We start from the raw sequence: 18,144 nt of genomic DNA, 5'->3' as shown, positions 1-18,144 counted from the left end.
TAAAAATAAATGCATCTCTTCCCCAAAACTAAAATAGTCTTGCATGAGAAGATTTTATAATCTTCAAAATATTTTTCAATGCTATTTAAAATTGTTTCTAAAATTAGAGAAAAATGGATTATTCCAAATCAATTTTATGAAGGCTTTGTTAATCTAATATTCAAACCTGACTGCCAAAATAATAAACTATAAAGAAGTATAATCCTGAAGTTTGTTTTTGAGAGGGATGTATCATAACCAAATGGAGTTCATGGCAGAATGATTCTGCCTTAGAAAATATGTTAAAAATTATAATACAGTTAATTACAAATATATTAATACAATAAAATTGGCAAAAGGAAAATAATGACAATAGTGTGTAAAAAAACTTTAAGTTCAACGTCTGTACGTGCATTAAAAAATAATTCATAGTGGCATTTCTATTATGATAGGAAATAAGTCAAAGGATACATTCCAAAGCCATTTGACTGGAAAATGAATTATGAAATATAAATATTTAAAATGAGTTGGAAAATTTGATTATTTTTGATGATCTGGAAAAGCTGAGAATAAATTAAATATCCTATTGAAAACAATGAGAAAATCCAGAAATATAGCTATTATAAAAGTTGTTTCATATATGAGGTAAAAGAAAAGGGTAAACAGCATCATGAAGAATCAACCAAACATTTCTCAAGGGTGAGATACATGGCAGGATGCCTAAGCATGAATACGATGGGGGAAAGGGACTGCCAGATTAAAAGAGTCTTAAGTGACACAATAACCAGATATAACATGTGGTCACTGATTGCTTCCTGGATTGGGTAAACCAGTATAAATTACATTTTTGGTCAAGTGGGAAAATTTGATTAGAGATGATAAGAAAAATTTCTTGACGGGAAAATGAGAATAAATTATGAGCTGAAAATAGCACATGTTGTGTAATATCATTTGACTGATAGCATTTCGGTAAAAGGGATATACAGATACACGTGATATATATAATGGGAATATTGTGTGCATGTGTCTATGTAGATGTAGATAAGTTTGTAGATGTTGATATAAATAACAAATATCTGGAAATATGTAACATTAGATGTTAACATTAGTAATCTTTGGGTAAAAGAAAATTGGTCTTTTATATGCCTATTTGAACTTATGTATATATTCTAAATTTCAGCAGTCTTTTTGAATGATTAATAGATTTATAAAATTAAATGAATAAAACTAGTATATAAATATTTATACACCAAAGTGTCAATGAAAAACTATAATAAAAATTTTATTATAATGCTGAAGAATATTTATTTCATGTGTTAGACAATTTATGAATTAGAAATAATTTTTCTGTACTTATGAATGGATTAATGGCAGCTATGTCCTCACGAATGGGTTAATGTTGCCATGGGAGTCAATGTGTCGGAATTGCTTTGTTATAAAAGGAAGCTATCTCTGGCATCCTTGTTTTTGCCTTCTTGCCAGGGGAAGTCTTTTATGCCATGTTATGACATAAAAGATGGTCCTCACTGGCTGCCTACATCAAGCTCTTGGGCTTTCCAGTCTCCAGAATTGTGAGCTATATAAACTTATTTTCTTTTTTCTTTTTTTTCTTTTTTTTTTTGTTTTTGCAACGTGGTCTCGCTCTGTCACCAGGCTGCAGTGCAGTGGCGCGATCTTGGCTCACTGCAACCTCCGCTTCCCGAGTTCAACCAATTCTCCTGCCTCAGCCTCCCGAGTAGCTGGGACCACAGGTGCATGCCACCACGCCCAGCTAATTTTTGTGGGTTTTTTTTTTTTTTTTTTTTTTTTAGTAGAGACGGGGTTTCACCATGTTGGCCAGGATGGGCTCCATCTCTTGACCTCCTGATCCACCCGCCTCGGCCTCCCAAAGTGCTGGGATTACAGGCGTGAGCCACCATGCCCGGCCACTAATTTTCTTTATAAATTAAACGGTCTGAGTTATTCTGTTATAGTCACATAAAAAAAAAAACTAAGACATATAATAATAAAAATATTAAGAGGCCAAAGAAAATATTAAGAAAGTATAGAACATACAGGGAGGAAACCTGATACACTACGAAGTGATTCAAAATACAGAAAAGAATTCTTGGGTAAATGAAAAGTTATTTTTTCATGTATAGAAAAATTCAGTGTTGTAAATATGGCATATTCTTAAATTTCCCATAAGTCAATATATAATTTGAAATTTTAGAACATTTTTAACTTGATAAAATGCTACTGAAGTTATTCTGAAAATGTAAAATAGCTAGAACAATTTTTGAGAAAAAATAAAAGAGATATTGTGGACATGTCCTATCAGTTTATATGGCAAGCTTGCCCGATACGTGGCCCATAGCTGCAGGCAGCCCACAAGGGCTTTGAATGTGATCCCACACAGATTTGCAAACTTTCTTAAAATATTATGAGATTTATTATTTTTATAAGCTCGTCAGCTATCATCAGTGTTAGTGTATTTTATGTGTGGCCTAAAACAATTCTTCTTCCAGTGTGCCCCAGGGAAGCCAAAATATTGGACAGTCCTGATTAAGGTATTACAAGTTATAGAAACCAAAATAGAGCGATCGTCAAAAGAAATAGATAAGCAGGATAGAATAGAGTTTGGAAATAGACTCAAAGATAAAAATATTTGATTATGTCATAAATATTGGCATAAAATTTTATGCCAATATTTCCAGAGAAGGAAACATAAATGGCTTCTTTGGTAAAATTTGTGATGACCATTGATTACACATTTGGGGGAAAAACCTTTGGATCTTAATCTCATCTCATGCTATAAAATAAACTTCAAAAGTAACAACATTTTTAAACAAAGTTTACTATAAACACAGGAAGAAAACACATGGCATTTTAAATCTTATAGTGATTAAGGTATTTTGCATGGAATCCAGATGCTCTAAAGCAGGGGTTGTCAAAATATAGCCTGTGAGTCAAATGTGGCCATACCTATTTCTGTAGACAAGTTTCATTGGAACTCAAGCCACACCCATTCATTATCTATGGTCTATGGATGCTCTCACAATAAACAATGAATTGAGTGGGTGTGACACTGACCATATAGGTCGCAAAAAAGAAAATATTAACTGTTTGGCTTTTTACAGAAGTTTGCTGAGCCTTGTTCTAAAAGAAAGACTGATAAATTTGAATACATAAATAGCAAAAATATGCACGACAAATATACAATTAAAATTTAAAGTAAACTAAAAAATATTTAAATTATCTATGATGGTGTAAACTTACTAATTGTAATAAGACCCTTTATAAATAAGAAAAGATCAATATCTCAAAAGAAAACTTAGCAAAGTTTAACAACTTGAAGTTCAGAGATAAAGACAATAAAATCAGTCAATAAATGTGAAAATCAAATCAACTCATAGGATTCAGAAACGAAAATAAAATGTCAGTGAGGTATTTACCACATTAATGAAATATTTAAAACTTGAAATCACCCACTTTTAATTGAGGTTATAGAGAAAGAAAAACTTATCTAAAATGCAATTTGACAATAATGTATACCAAATTTTAAAATGTATATATCTTCTGTGTCAGCAACTTATCTGACAGATGTTTTCTCACTAGCGCACAATATTCCAATCTTGAGTTTTCAAGAGACTATGCCTTTTGGTGCATTTATACAATAATGGATAATGGAGCTGTTATCAAAACTGACGTAGATCTACACGTGAGTCACATTTATTGACATCCAGAACATTATCAAGCAAAAATAAAGAAAAGTGTGATACAATATTTGTAGAGTAATATTGTTTATATTAAAAATTAAAATTATACACATAGTGACACACATGCACATATATACTTTCATGTGCATATAAAATTTACCAGATAGGAATATCTGATTTTGTTTACAAGGTTTATTTCCAGAGAATAGAAATGATGAATGAGGGGTCCTAGGTGGAAAATCTTTTATACTCTATACACTTCTTTTGAATTATAAGCCTTGCATTTCATCATTTAAAGTTATTTTTACTAAAGTCACATGAGATTATATTTGAAAAATTACTGTAGAATTTTGAAGTTACATTTAACAATAGAAAAGCCAGGACTATTTTCTACAGTAATTAAGGCAAATTTGGTGATAACGCCTTCTCATAAAACACATCTACAAATTTGAAGGATACAGCTCCAAAACTAGACCGTAGGCCTTACATGTTTATGGGCAAAGAATGACCTAAGTAAGTATTCGGGGGCTTCTTAAACAGTCTGGTTGTAGAGAAGCAGTTTATATTTGCTCTTTAGCTGAATACATAGAGTTTATTAATCATAACAATTAGCATTTTTATTTGCTTGCAACTTTTTTGCCATTCGTTGCCATGGCAACAAATCATGTATTGATTCAATAAGGCATCTTGCATTTCTTAGAATACTGTAATTAGATAACCAATTTGTAATTAAGTCAAAATGAAAGCTGACCTTTCTCCTTATGATGATATAACACTAACCATATCAAGAACAGAAGATTTATGCTTCGAATGAGCTTAAATAAAGTTTAAGAAAGTGGAACTCTGTTTCCTCTTAAAAACTATCATCTTTTCTCCTTATCAGTAATACAGGTATAACAAAGTATCCAACATATTGAAACACAGAAATTTCAATTGTGTATTCACATGACATTCCAATGTAACACACTGCTCTGTAGAGTAGATACTTGGTGCAATCCATCAACTATTAAAATTCTGTCAGTGTAATGGTGAGATTTCAGCATGCAGTACAGACGTCTGTGCTGACAAGCAGAAACAAATAACCAAGTACACATTGACAAACTCAGCATTTTTACTTTTTCTCAGCAAAAAGGGAGTTCCTAATTTAGTCTAACAGTGCTGTCTTCTCAGAGTCTATTCAGGTAAACAACAACAAAAGGCAAACAGAAATACTTTTGCTTCTCAGCATGGGGTTTGACAGCTTGCTAGGAGATCCAATAAGTTCCCAGGGTCCAATAAAAGAAATCTCTTCTTTCAAAAACAGCAGAATTATAACCCGTGCAAGAAGACGTCTATCTTTTCTTACCAGAGTACTTTTTTTTACTAAATCTGCAAGTGTGCTATTTAGAAAATTAAATCTCCAAAGAAAACAAATATCAGTGGTAAACTGTAGACACTATATGCTTATGTTTTCCATTCTTTCGTGCCTTTACTCTTCCCTTTCCTTCTCTGTGCCACTTCATTTCTCTCTTACCAATTGTTACTACATCAGTTTACCCATTCATCCTCCCTAGCAAAGAGCTCAAGGAGGTTGTGCTCTACTTCAGAACTTCACGGAAGCACTGTTTTCTCTCCAGATACAAACCAGATTGAGACATCAGAGCCCTTCAAGTCAAGCCTGAGAGAGAACCTGAAGGGCTTCTAGCCTAGGTGATATATCAAGCTCCAACTCAGGAGTCAGTGTACATGCTTGGTGATGGGGGAGGTATATTTCTGTACAATGAAAGCTCCTGGATGAAATTACCATAAAATGAGGAAAGAGAAAATGTGGTAGAGAAAAAAGTTGCAAGCAAATTGGAATTATGGGCAATGTATTCGAGATATAGATTTTGACACTTTGAATCTATTTGTAAAGTGGTCTCCAGTTACTGAATAAAGAGATTCTCAATAGCAATTTTTTTTAAGTATTAGGTGTTGAATGTTTAGAAATTTAATGAAATAAGTACCAATCTAAGCAATCTGTCTTGTTTATAACCAGAGTCTCTCTCCACCCAACTCATTAGCGAAGTAAGGTAATGAGCACTATGGATGTGGAAGAAATAGATGATTCTCAACAAAGTTGCTTATTTTCAACTTTGTTCTTCTAACAACACTCATTAGATAAAACTGGGATAATTTAAAGCATAATAAGAAGTCTACTAATATAAGCAAATAATAATAATTTATTGAGTGTTTGCCATCTTCCAGAAACTATTTTAAGAGTTTTAATGCATTATTTCATGTAATGAACAAAACATAATTATTTATGTATTATTATGTCCATGTTACAGATGAGAAAACTGTGGCCCAGAAAGTTGAAGTAAATCATTCAATACCCCATTGCTAAGAAGCGTTTCCTGTCCTAATGAGCTCAACCAAGAATCCATGCTCTTAATCATCAAGTTCCTCATTAATTCTTCTAGTTTCAGGTTTTCTGTAGTCTTAGATTTGTAGTATTAGATGGCTTAAATATTTTTATATTTTAGTTTCATATACATTTTAGTATCATAGAGTAATTTACCCTCATTTTGATGATAAAATTAAAGGCAGTGGGGTAAAGTTACTTCTGTGATATGGACAAACAGCAAGATTATTACAGGGCAAAGACTGAGGGTACAAACTCTGCATTTTCATGAGACTGTTTAACCGTTTACTCCAAAGTGGTGGGTGGCCCAGCCACTTCTTTTTTTTCCAGGAATCCACCCCAGCCATAAACATTACATTTAAACTTAGTGGCCTAAGCTCAAGCATAATGCATAATCTAGTCATGGGAAGTGATAGTGGTATCAGTTCTGAGTAGTAGTCACAGCAAGGAAAATCTAAAGGGCCAAATTAAAGTATACACACATGTGCACACACACACACTAATAATATACACACAGAAATAATACATGCAAACACGAGGCTGAAGCTCTACTGGGTAGAAAAGAAGGAGTGTGAAAACCTTTGTTAAGGCCCCGAGTGGCAGCTGAAATAGTCCCACACAACCTTCTTCCCTGCCCCTAACGGATCTGGAAGTACTGAAGAATCTTACATAGTTTGACATCTGGTAAAATATTCAGATTTTGCCAGATGTGCACTCCTTTCGGCCACAAAGAGGTGATGTTAAAACTCAATATGAAGACTAAGTTAGCATTAGTGCTTTACGGATGAACACATTTTTTAAAAGGTGGTTTGCTTCCTTCCAGAAAGTCTCCTCTTGAGAATCTGACAGGACTTCTTTCCTTTTCCTCTGTTGGATCGGTCTTCGCTATGCTGCATGTTGGTTTGGCAGCACATACTGAATTTTACCTTATGACTTGGACAGAAAAGTGTAGCCTGGATGTGTTGCATATTGGTATGATTTATAGACCACAGACCAGATAAAAAGCCCCCAAGGTATGTAAATAATAGTAAATAAGGGGATTTACAAAATATGAACCAAAGTTCTGCTGTGTTAACTACATATATTTTATTCTTTAAATAAAAAACAAACTATCAAAATGTTTGGAGCAACATGGAAGCTTCCTTATTTAAAAAAAAAATGAATACAGCTCGAATGTGAAAACCAGATTCTCTAATTCTTTGAGTCCAGGAAAAGGATGCCTGTGTATTTAGCTCCCTGGTCTTTAATATATACTACCTTATTTACATATATCTTCTAAAGGGGCTAAAATTTAGCACTGCCTCTTTCTTGTATAATGAACACATTCCATAATAATGAGGACAATGATAACAGTAGTGCATAGCATGCTATACTTTTTACATTGTCTTTACATATGTTCTCTGACTCGATCCTCACAAAAGCACTACTAAGTATCTAATGTCAGAAAAGGAAACAAATGCACAGGTGTGAGCATACCCAGAAGAGTCACCAGAGACCTTGTCACACAACTTCTGGTCTAAGGCTCTTTCCCCTGCCTCACACTCTCATGAGTGTGTTGCTATTGAAATCTCTATCTTGCACTTCTATAGAGTTAGAAAACCCAGAAGACCTAGACAAAGATAAATGCAATCATTAGCCTTCAGTCTAGATTCTAATGTAATATGTCATACTTTTCACTTGGAATTGATGTAATATTGTGCCACAAAATGGGAAATCTAGCAAGTAGAAAATAGTGTTTGAATATTTTTCAGGGAGAAAGTTTTTACTAAAGAAAAAGAGAACTGCTATAGTTATTAACATAAAATATTTACACACTTTGCCATCTATCTATACAACTTCATCTATCAGCAGACAACTACCTTCATATTTGAAACATATTGTATCAAGTCAAAACTTGGCTATGATACTCCAGATTGTCCCTAAAGCATATCAGACTGTCGCCAAAGAAAGAGAAGCGTATCAGAAAGAGAAGGGAAACAAAAAGAGTTTCCACGTAGAATACATTTAATTGTCCTGAGTTCTGAGTTCCTGCATAAAGCAGAAATTTCTCATGCATAAGAAATGGTAGACTCAGCTTGAGTGGTTGATTGCTATTTCTTACAATAAGGTTTCCACACACTCACTCTCACTCTCTTGCTTTTTCACCCTTTCTTTTTATCTAATTCTATGTTATGTCTGTCTCTGGCTACCTATTGTACATGCTTTTGTAGAATTTCAGGAGCAGCTTTTTATCTGGAGAATATGGCTGCCTGAACGAGTTACATAATATAACAAAAGCTTTACCCCAAAGCTTCTATGCATTCCAAAAGCTTGTACTTGGATAATAGAAATATTAGCCTCAGGTGACTGAGAACACTTACTGTTGGTTGCATAACGTATGGCGGATGAGGCATCCATGAAGTACTCTGGACCTATGCATCAAACAGCATTTATTAGCACAAAGTAATCATAGAGAGAATGTGGTTCTTGTGTTCAGTGGAGTCACACTAGGTCATAAGAAAGTGGAGTCCATCTGACTTTACAGTTAATTCGTCCTCCAAACCAAGGGCAAGAAGGGAATTCTTGGACTTCATTAAATTGGTCCCTGAGACATGGTAAAGGGTAAAGCAACTTCCCATCTCAGTGGAGCTAACTTCAGTGCCCACATGGACCGGGCTGGGTCTTGGAGCATATTCTGAGGTTGATATTGAAGGCTAAAAGTTTCAGAGACCATGTGAAGATCAACTCTCAGGAATCTCCTGACAAGTAATGAAGGAAGCAAGAGCTGACCACTAAGACTCTCCTTTTTTCTGTCATCACATGTAACACCAAATGCTCAAGTGATTCCATTTTAGAAATATGTCCAAGTGGTAAAAGTTGTTGTGAGAGCTGGAGATAAACCAAAAAATTTGGGGGAGTTATTTAGGTTTAACCCAAGTTAAGCAAGTTTGTAATTGTTTTCTCTCATGGTAATTGGTATAACAAATAAAAATGAGCGTATCAGCCAACCAACTATTCTTAAATGTACCATGTGTCAGCCAAATGAAAAGAGCCTATATAAGCTGAATGTCACATGGAGAACTCAGATGGCTTTTTATATACTCACACAAACAGAATTGCCAATACACTTTGGATTGAAAAAAAAAAACTGGTGAAAGGTGAGAATCAACAACATAGAGCATTGCTGTAAACACTTCTTTTGAGAAAAGGGAGATAGAGTTAAATTCCACTTATGAGCCCTCCCAAGTAAAATCATTCTTCTGTGAATATTTTATTCATGTCACCAAAGTGTTCTACCCTGTGGCTTAATGGGTGGTCTTGGCTGGAATAGAGGCCAAGATTAGGGAAAAAAAAAAAAAGGAAATACACACACACACACACACACACACACACACACACACTACAATCAGGCAGGCCTGCAGGAAGAACAAAAACTGAACAGCACCTGCACATAGCCTCATGGGTCCCAAGGAAAGGCAATTAAGAAATCAGCCATTCAGAGACCGTTTAATGCAATTCAAATGAAAATCTATTCCATTTGCCCACGGACATGTCTCAAGAATCTGAGTTCAGAAAAAGAACGAAAATGATCTGCTTCAGGGGAATCAGTTAAGGAAAAGTGCACATAGTCTTAAGTTTGATTCTCTGACAGCTGGGATATCCTGAAATGAAGTATATAGTGACTGAACAAGGTGAAACTTCACTGAATTAGTAGCAGTCAGCAACATTAGAGTTTTACCCATTATGTAACATCCACCTCCACCATCTGCAAAATTCAAGCACATGCATACACACACTTACATTCTCTTTTTCTCTCTAAACTTTTAAGAAATGACACTAGACACTTTCTACATGCAGCATATATATATATAGGTGTTTTCTAATTAGAATTGGAAAGAACTGTTGAAGAACAGTATTAGGTAGAGAAGAGATTAACATCACATACGTAATAACTCAGAGGAATAAAATAAGGAGTATTGTTTGAGGGAGAAATGTGGCTATTTTAATCCACTTATGTACTTGGAATTAACTGGCTATAATATCTAGTTGGGGACACACAGTCAGTCTCAGACTTTCCAGCATTTCAACATGTGGAACCCCTGAGGTCTCTTTTGGGAACTGAGAATGAAATAAGGGCAGGGACGAGAAACAACGTTTTACCACTTTGATAATTTCTTCTGTTTCTTGGGAAGTATGATTTAACATCTATCTGTGTAGCTTTACCAGGACCACCATGACAAAATGAGATGACAATGATAAAATATCCTGGAGTGAGTGAAGGAATTGCTAGAAATATGCTTTTAGAAAAGACACAATAGGGAATATGAGCATCCAAAATAAGAAACAACAAACAAAATAATTTCCCAGTGGTGAAAGAGCTGTATTAAGGTTTGTTTGAAAGTAGCATAATCAGAAAAACTCAGCAGGAAGAATGAAAAGCATAGTGGATTTTATTATCCAGTGAACTGATGCAAACAGGCTCTTGAAAGTACAGGCTAACTCTTAACTTGAGTATTACTGCATTAAGATGTGATTCAAGTGTATGAGAAATTTTTTCCTTTTCATTCTACTGTGTCCTTTTTGGCTCTAAATAGTGTCTTACTGAAAGAAAGGTATCTCCTAAAGTGCAGGTAAATCGGACATACCTGGTATGTGGAGACAGGGGAAGCAGCAATGAATGGTGTGATAGATGTCTGTGGAATCATGCGGTTGGTTGCAATACTGTACGGTGAAGAATAAAATCTGCAAACAGAAAACAAAAAAAAGAAGATTCATGAAGCTGCTACATGCCTGGCCTCCAAACAAATGCTACCAAGCACCTCCGGGAAAGACAAATTTCCACCCGCATGTTTTTCCACCAACTGTTAACAGAAACATCCAGGAAATGTACATTATTGATTCTACCAAGAGAGATAAGTAGCTCTGAATGAAATGACTTTGAGTCGTCTTATGAAATTAGCTGCACAAAATCTCCCTTATGCCAGGTAAATTTAATACTATCTCCAACCAAGAGGAGGAGACAAGCCATGAGTGTTGTTCAAAAGGCTTTGAAAGAAAGACAAAATGAAAGCACCACGTTTTGTAAAGGTGACTGATGTTACAAACACAAGAACTGCATCTATCTCTTCAGTCAGGAAATAAATATCAGTGCCTAGAGAGTTCTTGATATTTTATGTTAGGCATAGATCCATGCCCTCATGCAGAAAACACTTCGTCCATGAAAAGAGAAGCAAGAGGACAATTTGTATCTAGGATGGAATAGGAATGTTTTCTGGATTAAGTCAAGGCACTGGTAGAGACACTGAACCTATATGACATGCTCCTATGAACTCTGCAAGAAGCACTGAATTTTCTAGTCCTCCTGAGCCCTTCATTGAACAGTTGTAGAATGCTACTAGACAAGATCAGGAATTCACAAATCAAAGGAGGGATGATGATTCTAGAGATCTATTAAAGGGTAGCTCCTGGATGTGAAAAGAAGTGAAGGCTCCATTTCTGCCCAGGCTATACTGTACAGTCCATGAGTTGCTAAATGCTCAAATTCTTCAGCAGAATTCTAAATTATGTTTCCCCCGTGTCTTACTGGTAAGTGAAAGGGTAGAGTGGCCAGCCACAGAATAGATGAAGCCAGGTTGCCTGAGATGGAATATGTCAGTGATGTGAGGAGAGATTGGAAAAATGCATGTGAGAAATAACGGTACAATTCTTTCACTTTATTGTACTTTTGCAAAACTCAATTACTATTATATATTTTTTAATAGTATGACTGACCTTGGAATCTGGGGGACAAAGACTTTGTCTCACCTCAGGGGTTACTGATATATATATATATATATATATATATTTTTTTTTTTTTTAATTGAGATGGAGTTTCGCTCTTGTTACCCAGGCTGGAGTGCAATGGAGTGATCTCGGCTCACCGCAACCTCCGCCTCCTGGCTCAGGCAATTCTCCTGCCTCAGCCTCCTGAGTAGCTGGAATTACAGGCACACGCCACCATGCCCAGCTAATTTTTGTGTGTGTATTTTTAGTAGAGACGGGGTTTCACCATGTTGACCAGGATGGTCTTAATCTCTTCACCTCGTGATCCACCTGCCTCGGCCTCCCAAAGTGCTGGGATTACAGGCGTGAGCCACTGCGCCCGGCCGGTTACTGATATTTTAAGTAGAGACTTCCATGATTTATCTTTCTAAGAAAGCATCCCATGAGACTCCCATTAAATAAGGAAGGACTAGAATTCAGGGTTGTCAGAATTCAAGGAGTAAATTCTTCAAGCTTAATTCCTATAAAAGTCTTCAAGGCAGTGGCTCTACTAAAAATACAAAAAATTAGCTGGGCATGGTGGCACGTGCCTGCAGTCCCAGCTACTCAGGAGGCTGAGGCAGGAGAATTGCCTGAACCCAGGAGGTGGAGGTTGCGGTAAGCCGAGATCGCGCCATTGCACTCCAGCCTGGGTAACAAGAGCGAAACTCCGTCTCAAAAAAAAAAAAGTCTTCAAGAAAAGATATGGCCTTAAATGTACTTAAGTTATAGTCTTTAATGTCCTTTAACTCTTAACAATGATTAGATAAGATCATACTCTTTTGGGTTAAAAAAATACTGAAGATGAAAAAGTTATCCCATCGTACATTACATTCCTACTATCCACACTCCCCAGACCCTTAAATTTACAGTTGTGATGTTTAAAAAGAAGTCACTCACTATACGCCTGATAAAATGACAAAAAGAGAAAATGCAAAGTTTTTTTTTTTGAATGGCAATACTAACAGCTGAGAAGGATGCAGAGAAAGTGGAATTCTCCTTCAATGTTTGTGGAAAAGCAAAACATTACACCCATTTTTGAAAACAGCTTGGCAGTCTCTTTTAAAGTTAAACATATGCATTCCCTATGGCCCAGTAATCCCACCTTCCTGTACTAACCAAAGATAAAGAAAGATGTTTGTTTATGGAAAAGTTTTAATCCAAATGTTTATAGAGGCTTTGTTCATGCTTGACGCAATCTGGAAACAACCCAAATGTCCTTCCCCTGAATTAACAATCAAACTGTGGCACAACCATACAATGGAATACTACTTAGCAATAAAAGGAAAACAAGTACTGAAACATTCAACATGATCAATCTCAAATAAATTTTGATAAATGGAAGAAGTCAAACTCACAAGGGCATATACTATATAATTTTTTATATCTCACTAGGGATAAGGCAAAACTATAGAGGGGTAGAGGAAGGGGCTGATTCCAAATGAGCATGAGAAAATTTGAGAAGGGGAGATATCTGTTCTATACCTTGATTGTGGTGGTGGTTACATGATTGTGTGTGTTTATGAGAATCACAGAACTATATACTAAAAAGAGTGAATATACTTTATGTAAATTATATCTTCCCTAATAAACCTGATTTTTTAAAAAAGATTATTTTATGTAAGCTAAATTCATCTTTCCACTTTAAAAAATTATTGAACATTTACTATGTGTAACAAAGATGGGTAAGTATCTAAAATACCCCTTTGAGTTTCCCTATTTAGTCACTTAAATTGTACTGTATTTGTGTATTAATCAGCCTAAAACTCTCCTAAGGCTTTTCATTGCAGTGAGAAAAAAACGTTCACTCCTTGTACTGGCTAGCACAATCAGGCTATTGCCTACTTCTCTGATAATGTTTTTTTTTTGAGACGGAGTTTCGCTCTTGTTACCCAGGCTGGAGTGCAATGGCGCGATGTCCGCTCACCGCAACCTCCACCTCCTGGGTTCAGGCAATTCTCCTGCCTCAGCCTCCTGAGCAGCTGGGATTACAGGCACGCACCACCATGCCCAGCTAATTTTTTTTGTATTTTTAGTAAAGACGGGGTTTCACCATGTTTACCAGGCTGGTCTCGATCTGTTGACCTCGTGATCCACCCGCCTCGGTCTCCCAAAGTGCTGGGATTACAGGCGTGAGCCACCGTGCCCGGCCCTGATATTGTTTTCTTAACCCTTTCTCCATAGCTGGCTAGGATTCAACCAAACTGACTTTCTTCTGTCCTGTGATATCATTCTCACTCTTATCTCTACACTGAACTTGAAATTCTCTCTACCTACAATGCTCGCTCCTCCAAAGCTTTATAGCGCTGCCTCTTTTCATTTTTGGTCTCACTCAACTGTCCCTTTTTCAGAGAGGATTGTAGGTAAATTAGCAACTGCCATGTCTGCCCTAATTGTTCTCTCTCCCTTTCTCTTGATTTATTTCTATAATTCTCTTATCAGTATCTGAAGAAGTAATTTTTAAAATTCTTTATATATGCTATGGACTGAATGTTTGTGTGCCCCCTAAATGTACATGCTAAAGCTCGAAACCCTGCTGTGGCTGTATTTGGAGATTGGGTATTTAAGGAAGTAACTGGGGTTAAATGAGGACATAAGGGTGGGACCTTAAATAGGATTAGTGTTCTCTTAAGAAACATCAGGCAGCTCACTCAGGCTCTCTCACATGCACACGCTGAGGAAAGGCCATGTAAGGACATAACAAGAGAGCAGCCCCTGGAGTTTGAGACCAGTCTGAGCAACATGACGAGAACCTCATCTCCACAAAAATACAAAAATTAGCGGGGCATGATGATGCATGTCTGTATTCCCTTCTACTTGGGAGGTGAAGCGGGAGGATCACTTAAGTCCAGGAGGTTGAGGCTGCAGTGAGCCAGGACTGTGCTACTGAACTTCAGCTGGGCAACAGTGAGATCTTTTCTCAAAAAACAAACAAACAAACAAGATAGCAGCCATCTACAATCCAACGGAAGAGAGCCCTTACCAGAATTGGCTGCACTGATCTTGAATTTTACTATTCAGAACTGTGAAAAGATAAACTTTTGTTGTTGAAGCCACCAAATCAATCAAGCCACTTTATTACGGCAGCCTGAGCAGACTAACACAATGTATTTATTGACTACGTCTCATTTTAGAATGTCAGCTTCAAGGGGGTTGAGAATATATCTGTCTTGTTGCCTAGAACAGAGTCTGGGAGATAGGAGACACTTAATAAGTCTATGTTGAATGAATGAATAAATGCAGAGCAGCTTATGGAATTCAGTAGTGATTACCATACAGGAAGATCATTGCCAGGGTGGCAGGACCATAGGAGAAGGACCCCTGAAAGAGGGAGTGAGAGCTGAGGAAGGAGAGCCCAGAGAAGATGGTCCAACGTCACATATTCAATGCTAAGTGGAAGCTTAACGAATATACCTACTTTCTAAGCATGCAGGGGCCTTAGAAACTGGAAAAAAACAGTCCTTTTCTATGAAACTCATGGTTTGCATCTGAAAATTCCTTCCAGGTCTTATCTGGACAGATCTTATTTGTGAGGCAGTGAACAGTATTTGGGGCTCATAATGACATGTGAGGCACCCAAGGCCACTCACCAAATAGTCTTCTTCATACACCGTGCAGGGGCTTAATTTCTGGTAGGAATCCAGGGTCAGCTTCTTATACAGACAGAGCAAACCACACATTACATTTTAGCATGGCTGGTCTATTTTGTAAAATGCGCCAATCGGAGTATTAAAAATGAAAGCAATAAAGATTGGATTGACGGCAAAGTTTACAGGAAATTCTATGGGGAAAACAGAGAACAGAAACATAAAGAAAGCAAGCCAAGTAAACTGATACTAGCAAAAAGAACCCTTGGGGGAAAATTTAATGCATTTTTGTTCTATCTGCTCTAATCCTATCCATCAAACAAGAATTACATTTCATACTTCCCAGCAAGTTCCAATGCTGCCACTCAACTCGGAGAGTCATTTAGAACTGAAAATGTTCTGGGAAGCACAGACTCAGCATACCGTCTTGATCCCCTAATTCTGGTATTCTGAAATAAGCTCTTCTCAAGTCCAAATATACACCAGATGAATTTACAGGAAACCCCGGCTTAATCCGTGACAGGAGAGGCTATTGCATCTGAGGCTTCGAGGAACCACATCTAAAGAAAATACACAGGGCCAGACTCCAAGGAGGGAACTGCAGACTCTGTTTCCCAATCTCTTAGCTTTTTCTCAGTCCCTGCCATGGGCAGGGTTTGAAAACCCTTTCACCCAGACATCACGTTAAAAATAAATAAATAAATAAATACTTCAAGCAGAGATGGCATGCTATTGGGGAACTTTCCAGGCAGAATAACAAAATGAGGTAATTCTGAACATGTGAATTTATGTTTTTGCATTTGGTAAAATACGCATCTCGCCTTGCAAATGGTGTTACAGAAAGTGGGAATGACTTGTTTATCACGTTATTTTCCTGGTACAAGTTTACTTCTTCACCAAGATTCATAGCATTTTGTATATACCAAGCGCCTCTTTTACACTTAACCTTGTGGTTCTAAGCCACGGGTGACTTTCTCCTCCAGAGGACATTTGGCAGTGTCTGGAGACATGTTTTATTGTCACAACTGGAGGAGGGTGGGGAGCTACTGGCATCTAGTGGGTAAAGGCCTGGGATGCTGGTAACTATGCTATAATGCATAGAACAGCTCCTACAACAAACATTATCTAGTGCTGAATGTTAGTTGTGTCAGGACTGAGAAACCTTGCCTCAAGCACATGAGCTAGTTACTTCCGGGGAGGTTTCTTTCACATAAACAAAATATTAAATGCCAAAGTGGGTAAGAGACTAAGTAAGTATGATCCACAGAAGTCTAAGCTAGCCTTTGAAAAACTTAATATTCTCAAGGAATGCGAAGAATTACTTGGTTCTTTGGCATTAAAGGCAAGTGTCCTCCAGAAATTCAGAAAATGTAAATCTAGGTCACTAATAGGACATTATTTTGCCTGCAGAAAAGTCATCTTCAGGGACTTGGCAGTCAGTGGTAATATAGTAAAATCTTATTTCACTGACAATAAAAATAACATGAATATATCAGTAACCCCTGGGTAGAATTGTTTTTTTTTTTACTATACAAAAAAAAAATGCCATTTACACACTGAAATAAACAGCACTGGCTTGTGTTTCATGTCCACAGGCAATATTGTTAGGGCTAGAACCATGAATAGTATCCTCAGGGTAACACGATAGTATAAGATTAACAAGTTATTGGTCATTTTTATTGTAATACCAACACATCCTTCACATTAGATTCCTTTCCTAGTATAATAAGAAAAGGTTTCCATATTGCTTAATATCAAATGCCCATATAAAGCAGCTAGCAAACCAATGCTATAGAAAACATCTTTTTCACATCTCCCCCAAGAATATATTTTATTCAGATAAAACAATCCAAGAAGCTTTTACACAACAGCTATCCATGAAAAGGGCACAGGGAAGATGAGATTTTGAATATGGGAGGGAATATTTCCCACCTCCCCTGCTCATCTTGAAAGGGATTGAATTTCCTATTGGATTGTTAAAAAAGCAGTAGGGCAATAGTAAAAACAGATGACAGAGTTTTACCCGATAGCTCTAAGAGAATGGACATTTTTATTCTTGTAAGTTAGCCTATAGTAAAAAGTATTAAGATTTTTACTTTTCTGTTGTGACACAGACACTTCCTCACTCTACCCTTCAGGGCTCTAGATAGAAATGATATTGATCTAATTTTTAAAGTGATAACTTGGACAGATTCAGGCAGATGACAGAACTGACATTTTCTACTGCCTAAATGCAAACAGCACAGATTCGCCATGGTATAGTTATGAAATGTTTGTTCTTCCTTAGATAACAATCAAGCTAACTTTGAGAGTCTTTAATTCAGTTTCATGTTTCTGTATTAATGAGAAGGTTCTGAGATTCAGAACACTTAACTCTTTACACGATTTAACCTACTAGCTACAACTCAGACCTGTACTTGCTTAAGATGCTCAAAAAGCTCTATGGATTAGTTTATAGTTACAGGATTCCGCAGGATCACAAAATATATCATTTAGCTAGGATGTGGTACCTCTCCAAGAGAAAAAGCGCATGTCACTGCACTGTCAAGAAGCCTTCCTAATTCCTCATCAAAACATAACTGCCTTTCCTCCATGGTCTTATGGAAATAATTTTCTTTATTTTTCTTTTGGAAAAAAATATAAAAAGGTAAACAGTGAAAGATAAGTTTCCCTTCCACTCTATTTCCCACTACTCCATTGGCCTTTCCCAGAGAAT

At 36.6% G+C, this 18,144-nt stretch overlaps 1 protein-coding gene across 39 annotated transcripts in view; it reads right to left on the bottom strand.

Annotated features, from left to right (window-relative positions):
• RBMS3 (RNA binding motif single stranded interacting protein 3) overlaps positions 1 to 18,144 on the bottom strand; it is a 1,216,467-nt gene that overhangs the window by 105,787 nt on the left and 1,092,536 nt on the right. For 24 of the 39 annotated variants that reach the window (XM_078354431.1, XM_078354435.1, XM_078354433.1 and 21 more), the window contains 2 exons: positions 10,686 to 10,782; positions 8,421 to 8,471 (listed from right to left, as the gene is read on the bottom strand). In XM_078354431.1, the coding sequence (XP_078210557.1) occupies positions 8,421 to 8,471; positions 10,686 to 10,782 (148 nt within the window). The remainder of the gene's footprint in view (positions 1 to 8,420; positions 8,472 to 10,685; positions 10,783 to 18,144) is intronic. The other 15 variants (XM_078354437.1, XM_078354445.1, XM_078354441.1 and 12 more) reach the window with 1 other exon arrangement.

The sequence above is a fragment of the Callithrix jacchus genome, chromosome 17 (genome assembly GCF_049354715.1).
Source record: "Callithrix jacchus isolate 240 chromosome 17, calJac240_pri, whole genome shotgun sequence".
Classification (NCBI taxonomy): domain Eukaryota; kingdom Metazoa; phylum Chordata; class Mammalia; order Primates; family Cebidae; genus Callithrix; species Callithrix jacchus.
The sequence above is the reverse complement of the archived record's forward strand: the minus strand, read 5'-3'. Positions and strand labels throughout refer to the sequence as shown.